Source organism: Aquarana catesbeiana, linkage group LG01 (assembly GCF_042186555.1).
Source record: "Aquarana catesbeiana isolate 2022-GZ linkage group LG01, ASM4218655v1, whole genome shotgun sequence".
Lineage (NCBI taxonomy): Eukaryota > Metazoa > Chordata > Amphibia > Anura > Ranidae > Aquarana > Aquarana catesbeiana.
In genome coordinates, this window is record NC_133324.1 from 964,100,352 (window position 1) to 964,126,793 (window position 26,442).

A 26,442-nucleotide genomic window follows, 5' to 3' on the forward strand; every position below is an offset into this window, starting at 1 on the left:
CTTTTTTCCCTCGGATTTCCCCACCCTCCCGTCATGTCCCCTCCCTTTCCCTACTTCCCCTACTCTCCCCTTTTTCCCTCCCCCCCCTTCCCCTTCCCCCCCCCCCAATCTGTCCCCCCAGCTACTTTGCATATTCATATGTTTCAATAATTTAATAAATTTTTTTGACACGTATTCAAACTATTCCTATACTTGGGCGTAGTACCCCATACAAAAAAACGTGATAAAATTAGGAGTATCACTAACAGATGACCCACATAAGTCTATATAAAATAGGAAAATTTGTTACATCCTTTTCAAACCCTGATTGATGTTATTGCACGATGTTTGGATCATAGGTGCTGCTGACCCACACGTGCCGCGTGCCGGATGTGGGGTACTTCCATTGTGTAGTTCACCGTAAGTTACGCCATTGCTGCTTGATTCCCCCCTATCGGGGTGTTGGCCGTCCGGGGGATTCCAGGTGGGGACCGAATTGATGGAGGCCCCTTTTTGAAAAGCCTTAGATTCAGGAGACTCGGCTACACGAATACATTGGGTAACTATGTCTAGAACTTTGATAATCTCTATACACATTTGTACATTCCTGTATCGTTATTATTTTCTATATATGTAATTTCTCAGCAGTGCATGCATTTCCTCTGAAGAAGACCCGATGGGGTCGAAACGCGTCAGTACTATCCAAGCACCTGTTATGTATAATTTTTATATGTAGCCTTGTACATGTATCTGCGCTTTTATAATGCGCCATACACAGTTCATGGTTTTTACTCTATTGTCACATACTTAATAAAATTTAATATTTTTAATATCTTGGTACAAGTCTTGTGCTGCCTAAAAACCCTTGTTGTTCCTGGGGGACAAATTCCCTTTTTGAAATTGTAATTTGGGGTGTGCAGCCTATTCCTCTCCCTAGTGTCTCTCCCTTCTTTATACATTCTATGCATTAAGATAAAAAGCCTTCTGTGTGTAGCAGCCCCCCTTGGCCCCGTTAATACTTACCTGAGCCCTTTCTCTGTCCAGCGATGTCCACGAATGTCTTGGCTGCCTGAAACTCTACCTACTAATTGATTGACAGCAGTGGGAGCCAATGGTACCACTGCTGTATCTCAGCCAAAGTCAGTTAGCCAGTCAGGAGAGAGAGGGGTGGGGGCAGGCCACAGCTCCTGCTCTGAATGGACACAGAGAGCTGTGACTCGGCTCGGGTGCCCCCATAGCAAGCTGCTTGCTGTGGGGGCACCCAACTATAGGCAAGGGCCAGGAGCACAGACGAGGCACCTGGGAAGAGGATTGGGGCTGCTCTGTACAAATCCAATGCACAGAGGAGGTAAGTATAACATATTTGTTATTTTTATAGAAAAAAAAACAAGACTTTACAATCAATTTAATGCATGCATGCCGCATAGTGCAATGAGCCACAGTGCTGGATGGGAAGACAAGCAGAGAAGAGAGAAGGGCTCCCTAGACACTGGGAGTTTGGAGTCTTGGGTGTATGGCTGCTAACCAGTGGCTTGACTAGTATCAGCTACTCAGGGCACGTGACCCCATTTTCTTAATGAGTTCCCAGGGTCACGGCTCATAACACACATCCACGATTTCCCCCTGATTTTAAAGGGGAAAAAAATGCGTGTTATACGCCGATAAATACGGTATATACATTATATATATATATATATATATATATATATATATATATATATATATAAACACTGTATAGTAAAGGATACAAAATAAGGCAAGTTTTGCTTAGTTGGGTGAAATATAAGTAATATCTATAATGTTACCCTTGTTCAGAAGTGCAGATCGTTGTACTTACGGAATCAAGGAGCTGCTGGTCACACCTGTGGAATAGACAGGACAATGAATGACCCAACAGATACACGTGGACTGACAGTATTGGACCCTGAGGATAATAATTAGGAGGAACACAGATTAAGAGGAAAGAAGTGTGTCCCAGGTCTCTACAAGGGGGGGGGGGGAACAGAGATGGGAAGTCAATCACTATATACCATAAATAAAATCAATTTTTTTCACACAAAAACGTTAAAAATGCAAGAAATATAATTTTCATAAAAGATATGTTATGTTGTACACATCGCCATACAATACAATTGTCTACATCTAGATAGATCCCACAAAATTTGGACTGACGTGTTTCACGCTTCTCCATGAACCAATTTTCAATATTTCTAAACCTTATAGCAGATAGACAGTACAAACAATATATCAGCTCCAAACATATATATACACACATTATAGCAATGACATGTTCATTCTAATACATCGAAAAGGGAAGAAATAAAGTGAGGGAGGATATCATTTGATCAAAAGATATGCATACACACAACAGCTACAAATTGGTGGGCAAGAGAATGAAAAAAAAAGGGAATATTAGATAAAATAAAATGGGGGGGGGGCAGGGGAGGGAGAGGACAAGACAAGTGTGAAGGACCATACAGAGGCAGCATATTGGGGGGACAAGAGGCTACAAAAACAGGGAGGAACCATATAACTGGTAGTTTGTCTTACCTCCAAAACAATATCCAAGAAAAATGTATAATAAGGTGTATTGTATGTGTATACCCTAAAGGATCTGAGAAATGCTCTGATCCAAAATAAAACATTCAGTCTATGGTGTCTAGATCAAAGACTAGGAATGGGATCGCCGTCAGGAAACAGGCATCTAGTAAGCATAAATAATAGTAGAGAAATAGATAGTAAGGTGTTAGTACGTGTAAGCACCCAAATGTGCAACCAAAAATATCAAGAGAACAAGTGCCCTGACTTACCAAGAAAGTGAAAAACAACAATGAAGGGATAGAGAGGAACTATCAACCATCAACTATAGAGATCCGAGTGCCATGAACGTTATACTGTATGTCTAAGTCCACATAAAGGATCCAATACAGCGGTATTTGGATATACAAGAAAATTGATAAATCATAAAACCAGATAAGGGAGTATAGAGCTAGGTGTCATATGCGAGCAATAAAAGTGCTATCAAAAGTACAAGTGCCTAGCTTACCAATTAGACCAAGTGCAAATGAAAAGGGGTGGGTGGGATCTGCCACCCTCCCTAGAAAAGGACCAGTACCAGGTAGGATACATATATGGATCCTCACCATAGATCCGCAATAGTAGTAATCTTAATAGATAAGGGGGTTGAACCAGTAAGTAGAGTGAAAGGGTGCTAATAAAAAGGAAAATCAGATCGATTTGTGGGTCCCAACCTACTTACTAATTGTGATTAGGAGCGCCCGTAGGGGCGTCCATGTGGTAGTTCCAAAGACGGCGATGCCGCAAACCAGGCGCATGTGAACCTCTATATGTACCAGTGAGAATGGAGGAATGACTTGCCACGTGCACGCGTGACATGGGGGACAGAAGACGGGGGAGGAGCTATGTCTCACTGGTACATAGAGAGGCTCATAAGCATTTCTCAGATTCTTTAGGGTATACACATACAATACACCTTATTATACATTTTTCCTGGATATTGTTTTAGAGGTAAGACAAACTGCCAGTTATATGGTTCCTCCCTGTTTTTGTAGCCTCTTGTCCCCCCAATATGCTGACTCTGTATGGTCCTTCACACTTGTTTTGTCTCTCCCCCCCCCCCATTTTATTCGATATCGTTTTTTCCTTTCTCTTCTCCACCAGTTTGTAGTTGTTGTGTATATACATATCTTTTGATCAAATGATATCCTGCCTCTCCTTCTTTCATCCCTTTCAATTCATTAGAATGAACATGTTAGTATATGCTATAATTAGGGGTGAGCTTTGAGTTCGAGTCGAACTCATGTTCGACTCGAACATCGGCTGTTCTCCAGTTCGCTGAACAGCGAACAATTTGGGGTGTTCGCGGCAAATTTGAATGCCGCGGAACACCGTTTAAAAGTCTATTGGAGAAATCAAAAGTGCTAATTTTAAAGGCTTATATTCATGGTATTGTCATAAAAAATGTTTGGGGACCCGGGTCCTGCCCCAGGGGACATAGATCAATGCAAAAAAAAAGTTTTAAAAACGGCAGTTTTTTCGGGAGCAGTGATTTTAATAATGCTTAAAGTCAAACAATAAAAGTGTGATATTCCTTTAAATTTCGTACCTGGGAGGTGTCTATAGTTTGCCTGTAAAGGGGCACATGTTTCCCGTGTTTAGAACAGTCTGACAGCAAAATTACATTTCAAAGGAAAAAAAGTAATTTAAAACTACTTGTGGCTATTAATGAATTGCCGGTCCGACAATACACATAAAAGTTCATTGATAAAAACAGCATGGGAATTCCCCACAGGGGAACCCCGAACCAAAATTTTAAAAAAAATGACATGGGGGCACCCCCTAAATTTCATATCAGGCCCTTCAGGTCTGGTATGAATATTAAGGGGAACCCCGGCCAAAATTTTTTTCAAAAATGGCGTGGGGTCCCCCTCAAAATCTATACCAGACCCTTTAGGTCTGGTATGGATTTTAAGGGGAACCCCGCGCCAAAATCTAAAAAAAAAACGGCGTGGGGTCCCCCCAAAAACCCATACCAGACCCTTATCCGAGCACGCAACCTAGCAGGCCGCAGGAAAAGAGGGGGGATGAGAGAGCGCCCCCCCTCCTGAACCGTACCAGGCCACATGCCCTCAACATTGGGAGGGTGCTTTGGGGTATCCCCCCAAAACACCCTGTCCCCATGTTGATGGGGACAAGGGCCTCATCCCCACAACCCTTGGCCGGTGGTTGTGGGGGTCTGCGGGTGGGGGACTTATCGAAATCTGGAAGCTCCCTTTAACAAGGGGACCCCCAGATCCCGGCCCTCCCCCCTGTGTGAAATGGTAAGGGGGTAAAAAAGTACCCCTACCATTTCACAAAAAAACTGTCAAAAATGTTAAAAATGACAAGAGACAGTTTTTGACAATTCCTTTATGTAAATGCTTCTTCTTTCTTCTATCTTCTTTCTTCTTTCTTCTATCTTCCTTCGGTTTCTTCCTCCATCTTCTTCTTCTTCTGGTTCTTCTGGTTCTTCCTCTGGTGTTCTCGTCCAGCATCTTCCTCCGCGGCATCGGCGTCTTCTTTCCTTCTTCTCCTCGGGCCGCTCCGCATCCATGATGGCATGGAGGGAGGCTCCCGCTGTGTGACGCTTCTCTCTTCATCTTTTTCTCTTCATCTTCTTCTCTTCATCTTCTATTGGGGCCGCTCCGCATCCATGATGGCATGGAGGGAGGCTCCCGCTGTGTGACGCTTCTCCTCTTCTGACGGTTCTTAAATAACGGGGGGGCACTGCCCCGTCTGCCGCACGGGGACTTGACGGGGAATTCCCTGTGGCATTCCCCATGACGTCAGAAGGGGGCGGGGTTACGTAACGGATGAACCCACCCCCTCTGATGTCACGGGAATGCCACAGGGAAGTCCCGTCAAGTCCCTGTGCTTCAGAGGGGAGCGGGGTCACCGGGTGACCCCACCCCCCCATTATTTAGGAACCGACAGAAGAGGAGAAGCGTCACACAGCGGGAGCCTCCCTCCATGCCATCATGGATGCGGAGCGGCCCGAGGAGAAGAAGGGAAGAAGACACCGACGCCGCGGAGGAAGATGCCGGACTAGAACACCGGAGGAAGAACCAGAAGAAGAAGCAGATGGAGGAAGAAACCGAAGGAAGATAGAAGAAAGAAGAAATAAGATAGAAGAAAGAAGAAGCATTTTGTCATTTTTAACATTTTTGACAGTTTTTTTGTGAAATGGTAGGGGTACTTTTGTACCCCCTTACCATTTCACACAGGGGGAAGGGCCGGGTTCTGGGGGTCCCCTTGTTAAAGGGGGCTTCCAGATTCCGATAAGCCCCCCGCCCGCAGACCTCCAAAACCACCGGCCAAGGGTTGTGGGGATGAGGCCCTTGTCCCTATCAACATGGGGACAAGGTGTTTTGGTGGGCTACCCTAAAGCACCCTCCCAATGTTGAGGGCATGTGGCTTGGTACGGTTCAGGAGGGGGGGCGCTCTCCGCTCTCTCGTCCCCCCCTCTTTTCCTGCGGCCTGCCAGGTTGCATGCTCGGATAAGGGTCTGGTATGGATTTTTGGGGGGACCCCACGTCTTTTTTAAAAAAAAATTGGCGCGGGGTTCCCCTTAAAATCCATACCAGACCTGGAGGGTCTGGTATAGATTTTGAGGGGGACCCCATGCCATTTTTTTTCATTTTGGCCGGGGTTCCCCTTAATATTCATACCAGACCTGAAGGGCCTGGTATGGAATTTAGGGGGTGCCCCCACGTCATTTTTTTTTAAATTTTGGTTCGGGGTTCCCCTGTGGGGAATTCCCATGCCGTTTTTATCAATGAACTTTTATGTGTATTGTCGAACCGGCAATTCATTAATAGCCACAAGTAGTTTTAAATTACTTTTTTTCCTTTGAAATGTAATTTTGCTGTCAGACTGTTCTAAAAATGGGAAACATGCGCCCCTTTACAGGCATACTATAGACACCCCCCAGGTACGAAATTTAAAGGGATATTACACTTTTATTGTTTCACTTTAAGCATTATTAAAATCACTGCTCCCGAAAAAACGGCCGTTTTTAAAACTTTTTTTTGCATTGATCCATGTCCCCTGGGGCAGGACCCAGGTCCCCAAACACTTTTTATGACAATAACTTGCATATAAGCCTTTAAAATTAGCACTTTTGATTATTCATGTTCGTGTCCCATAGAGTTTAACGGTGTTCGCGCGTTCAAAGAAATTTTTTGCCTGTTCGCATGTTCTGGTGCGAATCGAACAGGGGGGTGTTTGGCTCATCCCTAGCTATAATGTGTGTGTATATTTATATATACAGTATGTTTGCAGCTGATATATTGTTTGTGCTATCTATCTGCTATAAGGTTTAGAAATATTGAAAATTGGATCCTGAAAAAGCCCACACCTTGGGCGAAATGCACCGATCCAAACCTTGTGGGATCTATTTAGATGCAGATAATTGTATTGTATGGTGATGTGTACAACATAAAATATTTTTTATGAAAATTATATTTCTTGCATTTTTAACGTTTTTGTGTGAAAAAATAAAAATATATTGATTTTATTTATGGTATATAGTGATTGACTTTTGGGCACATTTAAAAATCCCATCTTCCAGTGTCTTTCCCCCTTGGGGAAACCTGGGACACACTTCTTTCCTCCTAATCATTTAGAGGATTGTGCCAGAATTTATTATACAGGCTTCCCCCACCTAGTATTCTCAACTGAACACAGATGGTGACCTACGCCTTACCTAATTCACTTCTCCCTGCTGGTTACATCCTCCCACTAAGTAAAGATTACACTCTTTGGGGGTGGGGCTGGACAGCAATGAGAGGCATTGCACTTACATGTTTTTTTAGTCCAATACTTTTTGTATCATAAGATAAACATACTTTGTAACAGAGCTTTTCATATATCCAGATAATCATATTAGAGGAAATTTCTACTGGAAATATGGTGGCTGCCATTACTGACCTCTCATGAAAATGCTAGCTCTTATGCCGCGTACACACGGTCGGACTTTTTGACCGGACTGGTCCGACGAACGCCGACAGACCAAATCCGGCGGACAATCCGATCGTGTGTGGGCTCTTTAGCTGACTTTTCCAGTAGCAAATATGACGGACTTTAGATTTGGAACTTGCTTCAAATCTTTATGTCGTAACTCCGCCGGACCCAGAAATCCGCTCGTCTGTATGCTAGTCCGACGGACAAAAACCGACGCTAGGGCAGCTATTGGCTATCAACTTCCTTATTTTAGTCCGGTGTACGTCAGCCAGTACGAATCCGTCGGACTTTTGTGTGATCGTATGTAGTTAAGTCAGTTCGTTAGAAAGTAGTAGCAAGTCCGCCAAAAGTCTGTCGAACGTCAGTCGGACGGGCTGTCGGATTTTTTTAGTCAAAAAGTCCGACCGTGTGTACGCGGCATTAGTTTCACATAACATTTTAGTAAATCAATCCAAAAATGAATCAGGGCTCTGACCCTTCAGCAGGTTTAATAATCAGTTTTTAGATATAAGGGGTCTCACCCCTGACAGATAACAGAGCCCCCCCCCCCATATACAGAGGAATGTTACAGTAGAGAGTCTCTAACCTGACTCACCTTCAATGACTCCAGCAAAAGCACACGATGACGTCTCCACCTGCAGAAAAGATGGGATAGGCCAATCACCATTGTCTATAAATCAGCTAGCTCTACTGTTATAGTAAAGAAAAGAAAACACTATAAATCCCCTTTAGCAAATGACAATAACTAGATCAGGGGTGTCAAACTCTATTTCATTTTGGGCGACATTATCATAACCATAATCAGCATTGTGGTTGCCCTCAAAGAGTCAGTTGTATCTGTAAGACTAGATGTCCAGGGCACCCCTCCCCACCTTACATCAGAGGTCTCCTCATCTCTAGAAGTCAAGAGTTCCCCACCCTCCTAGTGCACATCCCTTAGTTTGTGCTCCTGCCAGGAAGAAGCCGGGGGAGGGAGCTGGAAAGTGAAGGGTCTGAAGGAGGACCAGAGAAGGGCTGGAGTCAGCTGCCATAGTCTGCTGAATGCTGAATGCTGAGACCAGGGGAGGCGGATATGAGGGGGTGTTGTGGCTGCGCAGAGAGGCACAGAATCTGTAGGATTAATTCTGTCCTCCTCTCTGCTGCCGACTGCTGAGACCAGGGGAGGGGTCAGAGATGAACCTCTCTGGAGCTACACAGAGAAGCGTAGGATCTGGCAGAGGAGTTCTGTCCTCCTCTATGCTGCCGACTGCTGAGTAGGGATGGGCCGAATGACCCCCTGTTCAGTTCACACCAGAACTTTGAAACATTGCGAAACGTTCGGAACCGAATAACGAATTCCATTGAAGTCTATGGGACCCAAACGTGAAAAATCTAAAGTGTCTATTTTGAAGGCTTATATGCAAGTAATTTGGCATACAATGGTAATGGGGGTCGGGTACTGCCCTGGGGGACATGTATCAATGAAAAAAAAGTTTGCAAAAAAGCATCATATTTAAATGAGCAGTGATTCATTGATGCTTAAAGTGAAAGCCTAAACATGAAAAATTCCTTTCAATGTAGTGCCTGGAAGAGTGGTACATCTGTACTGTGTATAGAACCTGCTGCAGAAATAATTGCATTTATTAAGCCAAAATGACATTTTCCCTGCAAGCTTTATTTATTTTGTAAACAACGGCTTGCAGAGCCAATCTGTATGATGAAGCGACAAGGTAGTGCACTGGGACCTAGATTACAGATGTTTTTGGATAAATTCTAGTGTCTCTTCCACAGACTTTGGATAGAAGTAACAGATAACAGTAACAAATTGGTCTTTGGGTGTCAGTGGCGCCCTCACACCATAACCCTATAGAGGTACTCTTGATGAAAGCAAGAATTGCCTTGCTGTCAAAAATTAAAATGATATGCACCTGTCAAACAGGTGCGGAAAAATTGGTCTTACTTTGGGTGTTAATTGTGCCCATGAAACCTACACAAAAAAATTCTTCCAGATGAAATCAACACCCACAACGTTAGACAGAAAAGAAGTCCTGCAGAGTTTCCACATCCCAAGAACAATTAATCAGTAACATCGGCATCAGGGGCTTCATAGCTGCTGGTAATCCAGAACTTATTCATTTTGCTAAATGTCAGATGGCCCACCGAGTCTGTGGACAGACGCGTTCTATTATCAGTAACAAAACTTCCAGCAGCACTAACTGCCCGTTCAAAAGCATGCTGGATGCAGGGCAGCCCAGCGGTTCAATTGCATATTTCAAGCTCTGGCCAGTGGTCTATTCTCATGACCCAGTAAGCCAGTAGATCGTCGACTGGAAAGCTCTCTATCTCTGTTTTTGCCCCTAGATAAACGTCCACTATGTGATGCAGATGCTGCCGATGGGATGTGAAAGCTGACAGCCTTGGGCAGCGAGGACTAACAAAATTGTGTAATGCATCACTTAGGTGGCCGCCTTCTAAACCGCTCCTCTCTTGACCAACAGAAGCCTCAAAATGACATTTTCCGTGACACTGTAACCTACCAGAGTCGGGAAAAGCATTAGATAAATTCCTCTTTAAGGTGTCCTCAAAAGATTTCATCTACTGCACTCTCTGTGGGGACGGGATGAGTTCTGAGACTTTCCTCTGGTAACTGTGGTCAAGGAGTCAACCAATAGTGATCCTTCTCCTTTACGGCACGTATTCTTGGGTCCTTTCGCAGGCTTTGAAGCATGAGGGAGCCCATGCACTGCAAATTTGCAGAGGCATGAGAAGCAGGCTCTTCAGGATCACTGAAGATTATAGTATCTGGAACTGCCTCCTCCCAGCCACGTACTACTCCCAAGGGTTCTGCAGATGGAAAACCATCTCTTACTGTTTGACGTATGTCTTCCTCTGCTTCAGTGCCATCACAAAACTGCCCAAATCCTCCTCCTCCTCCCTCTCTTCTTGTGTGTTCTGTGGCATAGAAATAATGGTGTCTGCATAAAGTGGGCCTTGAGAGGAAAGGAAGTCTTCCTTTTCCTCCCGATGCTCTGCCTCAAGTGTCCTGTCCATAATGCCACGCAGAGTCTGCTCCAGCAGGAACACAACATGGATTGTGTCACTGATGCATGCATTGTCACGGCTCACTATCCTTCTGGCCTCTTCAAATGGTGACAGTACAGTGCATGTATCCTTTATCAGCAGCCATTGGCATGGGAAAAAAATCTCAGCCAGCCTTAGCCTGTCATTGTGCCATACTCACAGGTACTCATTGACAGCCTTCTGCTGCATGTGCAGCTGCTGCAGCATTGCCAAACTTGAGTTCCACCTGGTGGGCATGTCACAAATCAGGCAGTTTAGGGGCAGGTAGAATTCCTGCTGAATTTCAGCCAACCGAGCACTGGCTGTGTATGACCACCTGAAATGACTACAGACTCTTCTGGCCCGCTTGAGCAGATCTACCTATTTAGGAAATGCTGCAACACCAAATTAAGGACCATGTCTTAATGAATGGCACACGTGTCAACTTTCCCTGTCTAAGGACAGACAGGAGGTTTGTGCCATTATCGCACACCACTATTCCTGGCTCCAGCTGGTCATGGCGTGAACCACCTCTGGGCCTGGCCCTGCAGAGCTGCAGAAATCTCTGCTCCGGTGTGGTTCCTGTCCCCTAGACACACCAGCTGAAGCACTACATGGCACCTTTCAGCCTGACTCATTAAATAGCCCCTTGAGCGCTTAGGGGGAACTTGTGGTTCATAGGAAAATTCAGCAGAGGAGGGCATGGAGGCTGAGGAGGAGGAGGAGGGGGTAGAACTGACAAATCTGGCATCATCACCACTAGTTGTATGGAGACGTGGTGGCACAACAAGCTGCAGCACTGTGCCCTGTCATGCATCCTTCAGAGTTGCAAACAGAGTTACCCAGTGTGCTGTGAATGAAATATATCATCTCTGAACATGCTTGCTGGACCACGTGTCAGTAGTAACATGGACTTTGCGGCTGACTGCCTTATGAAACAATGCCACAACATTGCCTTCCACATGATGGTACAGAGCTGGAATGGCCTTACGTGAAAAGAAATAGCGACTGGGAACCTGCCATTGTGGTACAGCACATTCTGGAAAATCAGGGAAGGGGGCAGAATCCACCAGACGGAAAAACAGAAGTTGTAGAGCCATGTGGGTGGCAGTGACTGTGTTATTTTTCTTTTCGCTGCAGCAGATGGGGCAGAGAAATTTGTTGGCTCTAGTCTACAGCTGGTGGTATGCTGCAGGGACCTGGGACACCCTGCGCATTACCATCATCCCTGTCAGTGGAGGCTGCTGAGAGGTCATGAGGTATAGCAGGGACAGACTGAGGTGAGTAAGGAGGAGGAACAGATTTGTGCCCCTTTTGTGTGGCTTTCAGGTGCTTTTGCTGACCGCTGAGTGGTGGGAGGTCAAATGCCTTGTCAAGCATGTGGTACCCAAATGGCTGGTGTTTTTTCCATGCTTGACATGCTTGAGACAAAGTTTAAAAATTGCAACAGTGCGATCGGCTGCACATGTGCTAAAAAAGGCCCAGACAGCTGAGCTGTGGGAAGTGGTCCGGGAGATAACAGCTCCATAATGTGATAGAATAGGGTGGCTGCTTTCTACTCTTCCATGATGGCTGCCTCGTTGGGGTTGTGCCTCACCCTCACTTTCCTCCTCTGCTCTATCTGGCACCCAAGTCACGTCAGTGACTTCATCATCATCATCTCCTCCATCCTCAGTACCACTGGAGACAACTTGGTAATACGCTGCGACTGGAGAACATGACTGCCAATTTGTGTACCAGTGTCAGTGTTCCTGCCTTCCTCAACCTCAACACCAATATCTGAATCAAGTAATGACTGTGCATTGTCAAGGGGCAAGTGGCTAACGATGTGTTTAAATAACTCCGCTGACTCCTCCATGCCTGATGCTAGGGCTATGGCAGAAATAGGTGTGGACAAGGAGGCAGGTTTAGCCACTCTGGCAGCTGCAGTGGACTGTGCACCAGTCTCAGCTTGGGTGATAGATGATGAGGAGGATGGTTTAGTAAGCTAGTCCACCACCTCCTCTGCATGCTGTGGCTGGATAGCACGGGCAAACTCATTAAACAGAGGAAATGATGCCCTGCCTGAGGACTGACCACGTCCCCATTTGCCTGTGGACACATACGCTGCTGGCCCCGTTACAGTGCCTGCTGCTTTTTCTCCTCCCAGACATGATGGACTGGGGGGTGCTTTTTAACACAATGTAATATAGATGTGGAAATGTGTACGTGGATGCACTTTAATTAATGGAAAGTGGTGTTTGGTGGAACTGTACTGCATTAAACGGAAGATAGCGTACTGAAATATACGGCGGTAAACTTGCAGTAACGCACTGAACTGTACTACGTTAACCTGAAGTAACCGCACTGAACTATATGGCGTTAAACTTGCAGGAATGCACTAAAAATACGGCGTTAAACTTGCAGTAACGCACTGAATTGTACTGCATTAAACGGAAGATAACGCACTGAAATATATGGCATTAAACTTGCAGTAACGCATCCCTTTTAAGACATTATTTCCTATTTGATGTATCTGACCAATAATGTTTTTTTGTTGTTGCAGGGAATGCCTACAATCTGACTCCTATCTTAGTGCAGACTTTTGGGAAAATCAGTGAGCCAATCACACAAGCAGGAAATTATGTTTCTGGGGGGCATTCTGTATACCATCTGTGTACAGAACACCTCCAGGTAGCCATATTGCATTGCACTTTACAGAATATTACAGCAGCTGCAGATTGAAAATAAAAAGTCATTTTTAATAACATTCAATTACAATATGACTTGTGTCGCAATTGTATATGCTAGATTATACTTTTTTAATTTGCTATTTTTTTCCATTAAAGTGGAGTTAACCATAACAATAAAAATGACAAGCAGGTAAACATGAAATATTGCACATAAATATTTCATGTTGACCTTACCCAAACAGCAGGCGGCAGCTCCAGGAGTGATCAGTAGGTCTCTATAGGCTACTAAGGAAGGTGCTGCTTTATGGGGACTAGAAAGGCAGGGAGATCAGACTACACACACTGCAGCAATGACTTACACAGGATAGACACAACCTTTTCCCCTCTTTCCTACCACACCTAAAAATAGATGGTTCATCTGGTTAGTTACAAAGCATCATGTGTTTAACTTTTTACATCAATAACTAAAAATAAATAAAATGTCAGTTTACTCCAATGATCCTTATTTTTCAGTCCATTCCTGCAGTTGCTTGATTTCCTTCTAAACACATGAAATCAAGTCATGGCATTAATGTCCCCGGGTATCTGAGAGCAGGTTTCAGCCCGAACTGACAGCGCCTGTTAGGAGGGGAAGAATGCAGCCTGGTAGTCTCTTGCCCAAGCTGGAAGATGTCCAGAGAACTTGCGAGCCCTACGCTTTCAGTCCTCATCTGGAACCTTTCCCTACCGCTAGTTCTGTCTCTACCAGGCAGGGTACCTGTCCCTACTCTACCCACTCAAAATGTGTGCCCGGCCTGGGAGCCAGGGTCTTAAATAGGCTCTGCTTGACCCAAAATGGCCACCAGAGTCACACAGGGCAGCAGCATTCAATTGGATCACTTCCCCGGTGACCCAGGAAACCACAGAGGAACACCATTCCTCCTGACTTCCTCTCCAACTGCAGTGCCGCTAAGGAAGAGCGCCACCTCCAGTGGAGAAAGTAGACTGCATCTGCCTACAAACTGCAAACAGTGAGACATGAAGCCAAACATACAGAAAAATAACTTCCTTTGTCCAGAGATCAGCTAAAATTTTCAAGTAACTGATATTTTCTTTCGTTCAGAAGTTCCCTTAATTATCATTTCCACCACAATCTTCAGAAAACAGAGACTATCAGACCTCATTCATGGCACCCACACACCAGGAAGACATCAGTATAGACCTACGTGTTTCCATCGGCTGGTGACCCGAATGTAGATGGTGTAGTTGTGGTTGGGGATAAGAGGAGCATTGTGGAACCCATTATAATGGTGGTTATCCCCCAGGATGAAGGTTCTGGGTTTGGTGAGGTTCTCTACAGGAACGACAGCCGCGGTATAACGGCTCAGAGACCAGCTGAAATTGTACAGGGTGGTTTTGAAAGTCTGACACTCCTTTCTTGAATTTCCATCCTGACCGCCGAAGACAATTATTTCATAAGATCTGGAGGTAGAAAATACCGGATTAATCTCAGCTATGCAAATATAATGTGTGCTTATCTCTGCTGTCCATCATTTCCAATTGTAATTATTATATTAACACAGATAAAGACATTCTGCTCTAATTGCATCATATTTCAGGAACATTTTTTCAAACATTGCAGAAATTAAGGAGCAAACATGTAAATAGACAGAGGCTCCATGTTTGTTCAGAGCAAGGGTGGGTTGTTAGGATCTTTAAAGTCCCAGGGCTCCTATATGTAACATAACAAAGAGCAGATGGGGTGATTTTCAGTCCCTTGTTATCTCGCACCCTTCTCCTTTATCTTTGTTGTCCTCCTTTGGAATCTTTCCCTTCCCCGATGTGCTCACTTAAAGTGGTTGTAAACTCTATATAACCACTTTTACCTACAGGTAAGCCTATATTAATTACCTGTAGGTGCTGGAAATATTTCCTAAACCTACACGGTTTAGGAGATATTTACAATATATGCGACACAGTCAGTGTTCTCCTGGCGGGGGAAGTCGTCCCAGCCGGGAAAACACACAGTGATTATTGCTAGTGGCTATAGCTGCTGGAAAAAGTCACCTGAAAAGTCCAACAGCCTGCTCATACCCAGCCTCCCTATTGAACCGGCCAAGATTTGAACCGTCCATGGCCGGCTTTAGAGTGAAACCATTAAAACTCTGGTTAATGACAAAAGCCTAAATCAAAAACTGAAGGGAAATTCAAAGGACACAAAAGTACCCAGAATGCTCACTGCTTCCTCCATACCATATGTCCAGATCTAATACTTACAAGAGTTTAAAAGAAAAAAAGCACAAATAGTTGCCCTTAAACAGTTGTAACTCTAAGGCCCCCTTCATACATGTTTGATTCATTTAGTGGTACCAAAGACACACTAATGATTGTTCCTTTGCATATAACGTTGTTTGAACTATAAGGACTTGTGTCTTTTTTCCAACCTGGCTAACTATGTAACATTAAGAAAGCCCATTTATTCAGGTCTGGTAAGGATTGGGGGGGACTTCACGGCAAAAAAAAAAAAAAAAGAAAGAAGTGAATTCCCCCCAAAACCCATATGAGACCCTTATCCGAGCATTCAGACAGGCAGGCCATGAAAGGGGAAAATGAGCATGCAGCCCCCCTTCCTGAACCATACCAGACCACATGCCCTGAACATGGGTGGTACTTTGGCTTTTTCCCATGTTGAGGAAGACAAGGGCCTCTTGCCCACAACCCTGGCCTGGTGGTTGTGAGTGTGCAGGGACTACTTATAAGAATCTGGAACCCCCCCAGATACCAGCCTCCCTATGTGAAGGTACAGTACATACTCCTACACATTCACCAAAAAAATGCAGAAGTGAATAAAAACACAACACAGTTTGACAAGTCCTTTAACCTCTTCACAACCACAATATAGCCAAAAGATGGCTACAGAGCGGTCACACATTGCCAGGAGGGCGTCTATAGATGTCCTCCCATGACCGCACTTCTCCCGTGGCCCATGTGGCACGCATCAGCAGGGTTCTGTGATCTGATCACAGATTGGAGTAAAGAGCCAATCACAGTGGCTCTTTACCACATGACCAGCTGTGTCCAATCACAGCTGATCACAGTGTAAACAGGATTTGCTGATTATCGTCATTCTCTGACAGCATTCAAGCTGACAGCACGTAAGGAGAGCCGATAACCGGCAAATCCACACAGGGGACATCTACATTGATAATCAGGGCACTGATCATCAGTGTTCTGATGATCAGTCAGCCCCAACAGTGCCCATCAGTGCTGCCAATTGGTGGACACCAGTGCTACCAATCGGTGTCCACCAGTGCTGCCAATCAGTGCCCATCAGTGCTGCCAATCATTGCCCAACAGTGCTGCCTGTCAGCGGCTATCAGTGATGCCTATCAGTGCTGCTTATCATTGCAGCTTGTCAGTGCCCATCAGTCCTGCCTATCAGTGCCGCCTCATCAGTACCCATCAGTGCAGCATTTCAGTGTCCATTAGTGCCACATAGCAGTGCAGCCTCATCAGTGCCTCCTCATTATTGCCGTCTCATCAGTGCCCATTAGTGCCTCCTCATCAGTGCCACCTATCTGTGCCCATCATTGCTGCCTACCAGTGCCTATCAGTGCCACATATTAGTACAGCCCTTATCAGTGCCTCCTCATCAGTACCCATCGGTGCCACCTATCACTGTCCATCAGTGCACCCTATTAGTGCCCATCAGTGCAGCCTCATCAGTGCACACCAATGAAGGGGGAAAATTACTTATTTTTTCTTATTTTCTGCTATAAAATTTTGTAAATATTTTTTTTTCAAAATGTTCGGTCTTTTTACGTTTATTTAGCAAAAAAAAAAACATTTTTTATTTTATTTTATTTTTTAAAATAAAAAACCCAGCTGTTATTAAATACCACCAAAATAAAGCTCTGTCTCAAATAAATTAAAATTGGCCTGTCAGGAAGTGGGTGAAAGTTCCCAGTAGACAAGGGGTTAATAAAAAAAAAAAAAAAAGAAATCCCCCGATGTACATCCATCTTCCATTACATCATCCAGAGATGTAGGTCTATGTCAATCATAATGAATGATGACCGCCGACCCTCTAACCCGACCGCTCCTGGTTTTTTTCCGGTGCAGAAGGACAGCTCTGCTTTCCCCACTGCTAAGTAAACAAAAAGAGGCGGGGTCACCTTGTGATGTCACTGGGTGACCCCGCCCCTTTGTTTACTTCAGCAGAGAGGCTAAATGACAGCTCTGCTTCCCCCGCTACTGAAGTAAACAAAGAAGTGGTGTCACCCCTCCCCAATGACGCCCCTTATGAAGTTATTGACCATAAATAGACATGTCCATATATGGTCAATGACATTATAAGGGGGCGGGTCCCCCGTGACATCACCAAGTGACTCCACCCCTGTTTACTTCAGCAACAGGGGGAAGCGAAACTGTCAAGCGAACGTTATTGGTGTTTCTTCGGGTCAGGGGCCATTGTTTATCATGATTGATGTGGACTAAAATTTCTGCATGATGTGATTGATGATTGATATACATTGAAAGACTTTTTTTTTCATTAACCCCTTCAATACCGGGCACTTTCACCCTCTTCCTCCCCTGGACAATTTTCAGCTTTCAGCGCTGTCACACTTTGAATGACAATTGCGTGGTCATGCAACACGGTACCCAAATTAAATTGTTATAATTTTTTTCACACAAATAGAGCTTTCTTTCGGTGGTATTTAACCACTTCTGGATTTTTTATTTTATTTTTTTTAAATGAAAAAAGACCGAAATTAAAAAAAAAAAAATGTTTTCTTAGGTTTGTCAGTAAATTTTGTAAATAAGTAATTTTTCTCCTTCATTGATGTGCGCTGATGAGGCGGCACTAATGGGCATTGATGAGGCGGCACTTATGGGCACTAATGAGGCAGCACTGAAGTCTACTGATTAGGTGGCACTGATGAGGAGGCACTAATATGCCTCAAAGATGGGCACTGATATGTGGCACCGATGAGCACTGATAGTGTGGCATGCTGTAATTCTTCTTTACACGCTGAGCAAATATTTCTTACCTGATTGGCCCATTCAGATTAAGAACTGGGTAGAGCTGCAAAATGTCATCATGTATGGTCTTCTCCATGTGGAGAGGAGGATCTGGAAAGGAAGATTCAGTAATCTGATCAAAAAACAGAACTGATCTGCTGTATGCCAGGAATGACTATCTGACCACATATGATATGGAAACTGCAAACTGTAGAATTAGTTTAGACTTGGACCAAACATTGGGTAATGCTTGCTTTCGAGTATCATTTGATATAATTTACAGTTTAATTCACTGAAAATGAGAGTAACCTGAGAGACTGTCTTTTGCATCCCTGTATTTAGTGCCGGCATGAGGTTGTAAAAAGGTTGGAATTTGTGTTAGTTACAGTAGGTGCTGCCCTGGAATGGAAGGGTTAGAGTTAATGCCTTTCCTGGTTCTTTGGTTTTAGCGGGTCATCTTTGTGTCCAACCCACTGATCTTGTGATATAAAGGAGGGACAGTGGTCCAGAGCAGAGAGCCCCCCTTGCCCCTGAGCATAGAGGCCCAGAGCCTGTAATAGAACCCTGTAAGGGAGAAGATTCGAGAGCGCCCAAACCCCCCCCCCCCCCTTGGGAGGAGCAGAGGAATGTCACTTGCCACTGCCGTGATGTAGAAAGTCATCACTACCTGAAGATCATCCACGAAGATTCCAGCACTGGGGCAGCACACAGCCTGAGTTAGGAGTAGAGATATAGGAAAAATCTTGTTCTTGCATGTTGGACTTTGAGATGTTCATTTTATACTTTTGTAAGTAAAGGTTTGAAACTTTGTTCCCATCTGGTCTGAAGTTACTTAAGGGGTGTAATGCAAATAACTAGCACGCATAGTCTGTAGTTCGGGTCACTAGACACACTGAGGTATGAAGACGTCAGTACCGAAGTTGGTGCATTGTGCAGATACCAAGTCTACCAAGCAGCCTGTCGTTAAGTGTGTGCCGAGATAGGTGGGATAGCCTCTTGCAGGAGGGAGTTGTTGTTGGTGCTCTCTCCGTGAGTGGTCTGTCTCCCATAGCAATTGGACCACGCTGGGTGCAGGGCTTGACCATATACCGTTACTGGGAGTGAGGTAGTGGTGATTAGCTGCACAGGTGGATGTGGACAAAGCTCATCGTGTCCCTCCTAAATGCAAGTTACAGAGAAGGTGTACTTTGTCATGGGGACCCGAGAGTTAAGTAGAGAACAGATATGGTGCAATTGTACATGGTGTACATTCATTTCTAAAAGCAGAGACCCACCTTATGTTTGAGCATTCCCCCCACAGCGGCCTTAGCCTTGTCTCAGGGCATTGATAAAAATGGCACAGAACAAAGGTACCCATGTGTGATACAGACTTGGTGCCAAACGAGTTAATGGGAAAACATGGAGGAATGGCTTATCTTCAGTGCCCCTCCCTACAGAGTGCCCAGAGCGAAGATGCCAAACTGTGGCCCCCTCACCCTACCTTTATTATACATGAGTCTGTATGTGTCTGTGTGGGTGCACAGTGTGTACAATGTGGGTGCGTGCACAGTGTGTTCAGTGTGGGTATATGCAGTGCTGGGACAAGATCATCCAGTGCCCAGGGCAAAGATGCCAAGATGTGCCCCCCCCTTCATTATGTGTGAGCTTATGGGGAGGAGGGGGAGTGAGAGCACAGTCCGCACCTCCTCCTGGCTTGCTCCTCCTCTCCTTGCAGCTTTTAGCGCTGGGCTGACAGAAGTAGTGATGCCACTGTCACTACTTCTGTCAGCCTTATAGTAAAAGGAACTTGTGGCACCCCCAATCCCTACAATACAAGTTGTGCCCAGGGCAGCCCCCCCCCTTTAGCCCACCCCTTGTCCCAGGCCTGTATCCAGGCACCATCATATATGCTATAGCTCATGGAACCCCTAGCACCCTCTGGGGGAACCCTAGGGTTCCACCGAACCCTGGTTGAGAATGGCCACTATAGCTGATCATCAAGTCTCTGCAGCAGATTGGTGTCAGAGGTGAACCTTCCATTGTGAAACAAGATCAAACACCCCGCTGCTTCAAACCTATGAATATTAATTGTTCTACCAAACATATTACAATTCCCATGTTTGCCAGTGTACTCACCTCCAATATCAGTCTCAATGTTCTCGGTTGTAACTTCCTTAACCCCAGATGTTGTGAGTCCTCGGAGGGTGATGGTGTAGTTGGTCCCATACTGGAGGGGGATTTTATATTCTGTCACATTGGGTGGAAACTGGAGAGATTCATCCACAGCAAAGGACACATTGTAATCCCTCCAGGCTGAGATATTCATCTACAAGGAATTATACTTTATATGACTCATTTGATGATCATGTAGTAAAGATTAAAAATAAGCAAATTGGTTCTTTAGTAAGCTGAAAGGAAATATATGATGATTTAATGCCAATTTTTACATTTATATATTTTTTAAATTGTTTTATGTTAATAACATTATTATAGGGTAGCATTGACACAGGATTTCTAGAGCTTCATGGGTTATCTGAAAGGAAAACACTTCTCTACACTAGCTGCCTTATTTTAGACACTTTGAAGGAAATCTCAGAAGGGCCCATGAAGCTACTGAGCTCCCTAAACAGCAGGATATTTCATCATGAGGTAAGGAGAAACTGGAAATGTGAAATGGTATCTGGTCCGTCGGACCAGCATACAGACGAGCGGGCTTTCCGTCAGGAAGTGAGTCCGGCGGAGTTACTAAGGAAAGATTTGAAACATGTTTCATTTCTAGGTCCTTCGGACTTTTGGGGAAAAAAAAGTCTGCGGGAGCCTACACACGATCGGATTGTCCGGCTGACTCCGGTCCACCGAACCAAGTATGCCGTAAAGTCCGGTCGTGTGTACGTGGCATAGCACTGCCTGGCGGGTAGAAGGATACAACCACTTAGATCTGCTCAGATGTCATTGGTACAATGATCGCCAACCTCAGAATATTATTATTTCTTATTGGGTTTCCAAGGCCTGGCTACTCCTGGACTCTATTCCTTGCATTGAAACCAATGATGGGGCACTATTCCCTCCTCTGACACCAATGATGGGGCACTATTCCTCCCACTGACAACAACAATGGGGCACTAGTCATTCACCTAATACCAACGATAGGGCATTGTTTACTCCCACTGACACCAAGACATTTTTTATTTCCACTGGCCACAGTCCGGCCCCATCAGGTTTGAAGGACCCTAAACCAGCCCTTTGTTTAGAAAGTTTGGGGACCCCTGGTCTATACGATCCATGGACTACATTTTCACTCTTATCAGAAGGCCTATTGGTTGACTAGAGAGTGCTGGAAGTCCACATTGATGGCCTATTTGTAGATCAGCGGGATATATAAATGTTTAATGTCTCATTGTGCTGTTCACACACTCCAGGCTTACAGATGAGATTTCTTCATTCCTGAAATGTTGCTATGCTGTGGAATTGAGGAGAATTTTCTGTTTGAATTTATGAAGAAACTTTAACTGGTAGTGAACTAAAAAAAAAAAAAAAAAAAAAAGTTTTAAAATGGCCCCCCTGCAGGAAATGCCATAGTGTGCTGGTATGCATTGATTACTAGCACGATATGACAGACAAATATTTCAAATGGAGCCCTCCAGTGCTGGGCTGTCACCACTCCAAGTGCTTCTTTCTTCATTTGGCCTTCTTTCTTGGTTTGTACTCTCTGGCCATATGAACTGGAAGGCCATGATGACATCACTCCTGCACATGCGTGCTGGAGTCACCATTGTAGCATAGCACTCTCTGCCTTCACAGCACACTTATTGTTATGTCAATGGAGAGTACTGTGCATGCCTCCAGAACTTCCCCAGAGCCTCTGCCATCCTCTGGAACTCCCAACCCTAATCTGTCCTACTATCTTCTAATCTGTCCACCTTTAGGAGATCCTTGAAAACTCATCTCTTCAGGGAAGCCTGAAGGCAGGTGGATTTCCCCTTAAAGAATATGTAAACCCTTGTCGGTTAATACAATAGTGGTCAAATTTCTTGATATGGAGGACCCAATTGTAGCCCCCGACATTACCAAAGGGCCCCACCTAAAATTCAGTCAGTCAAGGAGAAGCAGCACTCATGGCCCTAGGAGCAAATCTTTATATTGTGGTAATCCTTCTAGGGTTGGGTGGATGTAATGCAGGTCATAAAGAGTTCGCCCAGTAGATGCAAAGAAAAAACACATTTGTTTCTTTCAAATAATTAACTAATAATTATTGTAATAAACAAGTCATTAAAATGTTAATAAAAGCAAGTGATCCCAATGCCAGAAACTCCGGGCTAAGATGGAATCTCGCACCCAAGTTCCAGTGGGGAGGCCATTGGGAGAATGGGGAAGTGACAGCCTGTGGATCGCTGTCTGTTTGTGTGTCCAGGCTAGACGCGCCGGCGCGATGCGGATGATGTCAGGACCAGCCGCTGAGCAGAAGAAGGAAGGAGCCACAAGGAGCCAGCATGGAACGCAAGCATGGGGGCTTCAGTGACGACGCATTTCACACGCATGTGCTTTGTCAAGTCACGGAGAAGCTGGCAGCCAACGTATCTATACGATTGATATGCTAAATAGATGGTGTGGAGTGGGCGGGTCAATTTAAAAACCTGAGTCTCAATTTCCCATCATTGCTCTTACATAATTAAACACATTATTCAACCAACAACTACTATTATTCCATTGTTATTGATTTTACCTGTAATGGTCATAATCAAAATATAAAGTACCATTGGGCAACAGATCTGATACACATTGATTGACAAATCTAGAATTCCATAAGGTTCTAAGGCACCTCAAATAAAAACAGCACATACACTATATTGTCAAAAGTATTGGGACATATTTAGAAGGACAGAGAGGGCAATCTGTAACCAAGACCTGAAGCGCCGAACAGTATGTTGTCTACCGGGTGCTCGGGTTCGGCACATCACGGATCTTGTGGACAGATTACTGGGATGGGCTGGGGAAGACCCGACTGTCATGGTGCACGTTGGCACCAATGACAAAGTCAGAGGCAGATAGAGTGTCCTAAAGAACGATTTTAGGGACTTAGGTGCTAAATTGAGGAAAAGGACCTCCAAGGTAGTGTTCTCAGGAATACTACCGGTACATCGAGCCACACCAGAAAGGCAGAGGGAGATTAGGGAAGTAAACAAGTGGCTGAAGAGCTGGTGTAGTAAGGAGGGGTTTGGGTTCCTGGAGGACTGGGCCGACTTCTCAGTCGGTAACCGGTACTATAGAAGGGACGGACTGCACCTAAATGAGGAGGGTGCAGATCTGCTGGGAATGAAGATGGCCAAAAAGTTAGAGGGGTTTTTAAACTAGGCGATGGGGGGGAGGGTCCAGAGACAGTGATAGCCAGCGCGGAAGATATTCCAGAGGGTAGTATTGGGGGCATTAGTGGTAGGTTAACCAAAGCACAAAAACACAAGGTGAGTATAGTAGCAAGTCCTAGTTGCAATCTTGAAACACCCAATACGAGGACAATATGCGACCGGTCTAAACTATGTGGCATGTTCACCAATGCCAGGAGCATGGTGGACAAGATGGGTGATCTAGAGATACTGTTGTACGAGGAGGATTTGGATTTTGTGGGAATTTCAGAGACCTGGTTCAACAGCTCTCATGATTGGCTGGCAAACATTCAAGGGTATACCCTATACCGCAAGGATAGAGAGGGTAAAAAAGGGGGAGGGGTATGCCTATATATCAAGAATAATGTACAAGTGAATGTGAGAGATGACATCACTGAGGGAGCTAGGGAGGAGGTGGAATCCTTATGGGTAGAGCTCCAAAGGGATGAAGCTAAGGGGAAAATAATACTGGGAGTATGCTATAGGCCCCCTAACCTGAGGGAGGAAGTGGAGACAGATCTCCTATCACAAATTGGATTAGCAGCAAGAATGGGAAGTGTTATCATAATGGGGGATTTTAATTATCCAGACATAGACTGGGCGGAGGGAACCGCGCATTCATTTAAGGCTCGCTAGTTCCTTAATGTCTTGCAGGACAATTTTATGGGTCAGATGGTAGACGCACCAACTAGAAATAAAACATTACTGGATCTACTGATTACCAACAATACAGACCTGATCACAGATGTGGAAATACGGGGCAATTTAGGTAACAGCGATCACATGTCAATTAGTTTCAGTATAAATCACACAAATAGGAAACATGAAGGGAACACAAAGACACTGAATTTCAAAAGAGCCAACTTCCCTAAACTACAAACCTTGCTAAAAGGCATAAACTGGGATAAAATATTAGGAACAAAGAATACGGAGGAGAGATGGGTTTGCTTTAAGAGCATATTAAATAAGGGCATTAGCCAATGTATCCCATTGGGTAATAAATTTAAAAGAGCGAACAAAAATCCTGGATGGCTTAACTCCAATGTAAAAATGAATATAAAAGCAAAGGAGAAGGCCTTCAAAAAATACAAGGTTGAGGGATCATCCTCAGCATTTAGACTTTATAAAGAATGCAATAAGAAATGTAAGGGTGCAATTAGGACGGCTAAGATAGAACATGAAAGACACATAGCGGAGGAGAGCAAAAAAAAATCCCAAGAAATTCTTTAAGTATGTAAACAGTAAAAAAGGGAGGACAGACCATATTGGCCCCATAAAGAATGAGGAAGGACATCTGGTTACAAAGGATGGGGAGATGGCAGAGGTATTGAATTTATTCTTCTCCTCAGTATTCACGAGTGAATCGGGGGGCTTCTGTAACCAAAACTGCAGTGTTTATCCTCATGACACAACACAGGAAGCACCTACATGGTTAACAGAGGACGGAATTAAAATTAGACTTGAGAAACTTAACATTAATAAATCACCGGGACCAGATGGCTTGCATCCGAGGGTACTTAGGGAACTCAGTCAGGTGATTGCCAGACCGTTGTTCCTAATTTTTACAGACAGTCTATTGACTGGAATGGTACCAGCTGATTGGAGAAAAGCCAATGTAGCACCAATATTTAAAAAGGGCCCAAAAAACATCCCTGGGAATTACAGACCAGTTAGCCTAACATCAATAGTATGTAAACTCTTGGAGGGGATGATAAGGGACTATATACCAGATTTTAGTAATAAGAATGATATCATTAGCAGTAATCAGCATGGATTCATGAAGAATCGTTCTTGCCAAACCAATCTATTAACCTTCTATGAGGAGGTGAGTTGCCATCTAGATAAAGGAAGGCCTGTAGACGTGGTGTATCTGGATTTTGCAAAAGCATTTGACACAGTTCCCCATAAACGTTTACTGTACAAAATAAGGTGCGTTGGCATGGACCATAGGGTGAGTACATGGATTGAAAACTGGCTACAAGAGCGTGTTCAGAGGGTGGTGATAAATGGGGAGTACTCAGAATGGTCAGGGGTGGGTAGTGGGGTTCCCCAAGGTTCTGTGCTGGGACCAATCCTATTTAATTTGTTCATAAACGATCTGGAGGATGGGATAAACAGTTCAATCTCTGTATTTGCAGACGATACTAAGCTAAGCAGGGCAATAACTTCTCCGCAGGATGTGGAAATCTTGCAAAAAGACCTGAACAAATTAATGGGGTGGGCGACTACATGGCAAATGAGGTTCAATGTAGAAAAATGTAAAATAATGCATTTGGGTGGCAAAAATATGAATGCAATCTATACACTGGGGGGAGAATCTCTGGGGGAATCTAGGATGAAAAAGGACCTGGGGGTCCTAGTAGATGCAATGCCAAGCTGCTGCTAATAAAGCAAACAGAATATTGGCATGCATTAAAAGGGGGATCAACTCCAGAGATAAAACGATAAGTCTCCCGCTCTACAAGACTCTGGTCCGGCCGCACCTGGAGTATGCTGTCCAGTTCTGGGCACCAGTCCTCAGGAAGGATGTACTGGAAATGGAGCGAGTACAAAGAAGGGCAACAAAGCTAATAAAGGGTCTGGTGGATCTTAGTTATGAGGAAAGGTTGCGAGCTCTGAACTTATTCTCTCTGGAGAAGAGACGCTTGAGAGGGGATATGATTTCAATTTACAAATACTGTACTGGTGACCCCACAATAGGGATAAAACTTTTTCGCAGAAGAGAGTTTAATAAGACTCGTGGCCACTCATTACAATTAGAAGAAAAGAGGTTTAACCTTAAACTACGTAGAGGGTTCTTTACTGTAAGAGCGGCAAGGATGTGGAATTCCCTTCCACAGGCGGTGGTCTCAGCGGGGAGAAATGATAGC

General features: G+C 44.6%; 1 protein-coding gene across 5 annotated transcripts in view; it reads right to left on the bottom strand.

Moving 5' to 3' along the window:
- LOC141122069 (uncharacterized) overlaps positions 1-26,442 on the bottom strand; it is a 251,763-nt gene that overhangs the window by 21,871 nt on the left and 203,450 nt on the right. For 4 of the 5 annotated variants that reach the window (XM_073611891.1, XM_073611885.1, XM_073611866.1 and 1 more), the window contains exons 11-15: positions 20,328-20,517; positions 18,242-18,323; positions 14,417-14,672; positions 8,087-8,135; positions 1,817-1,841 (exon numbers count right to left, since the gene is read on the bottom strand). In XM_073611891.1, coding sequence (XP_073467992.1) covers positions 1,817-1,841; positions 8,087-8,135; positions 14,417-14,672; positions 18,242-18,323; positions 20,328-20,517 — 602 coding nt within the window. The remainder of the gene's footprint in view (positions 1-1,816; positions 1,842-8,086; positions 8,136-14,416; positions 14,673-18,241; positions 18,324-20,327; positions 20,518-26,442) is intronic. The other variant, XM_073611897.1, reaches the window with a different exon arrangement.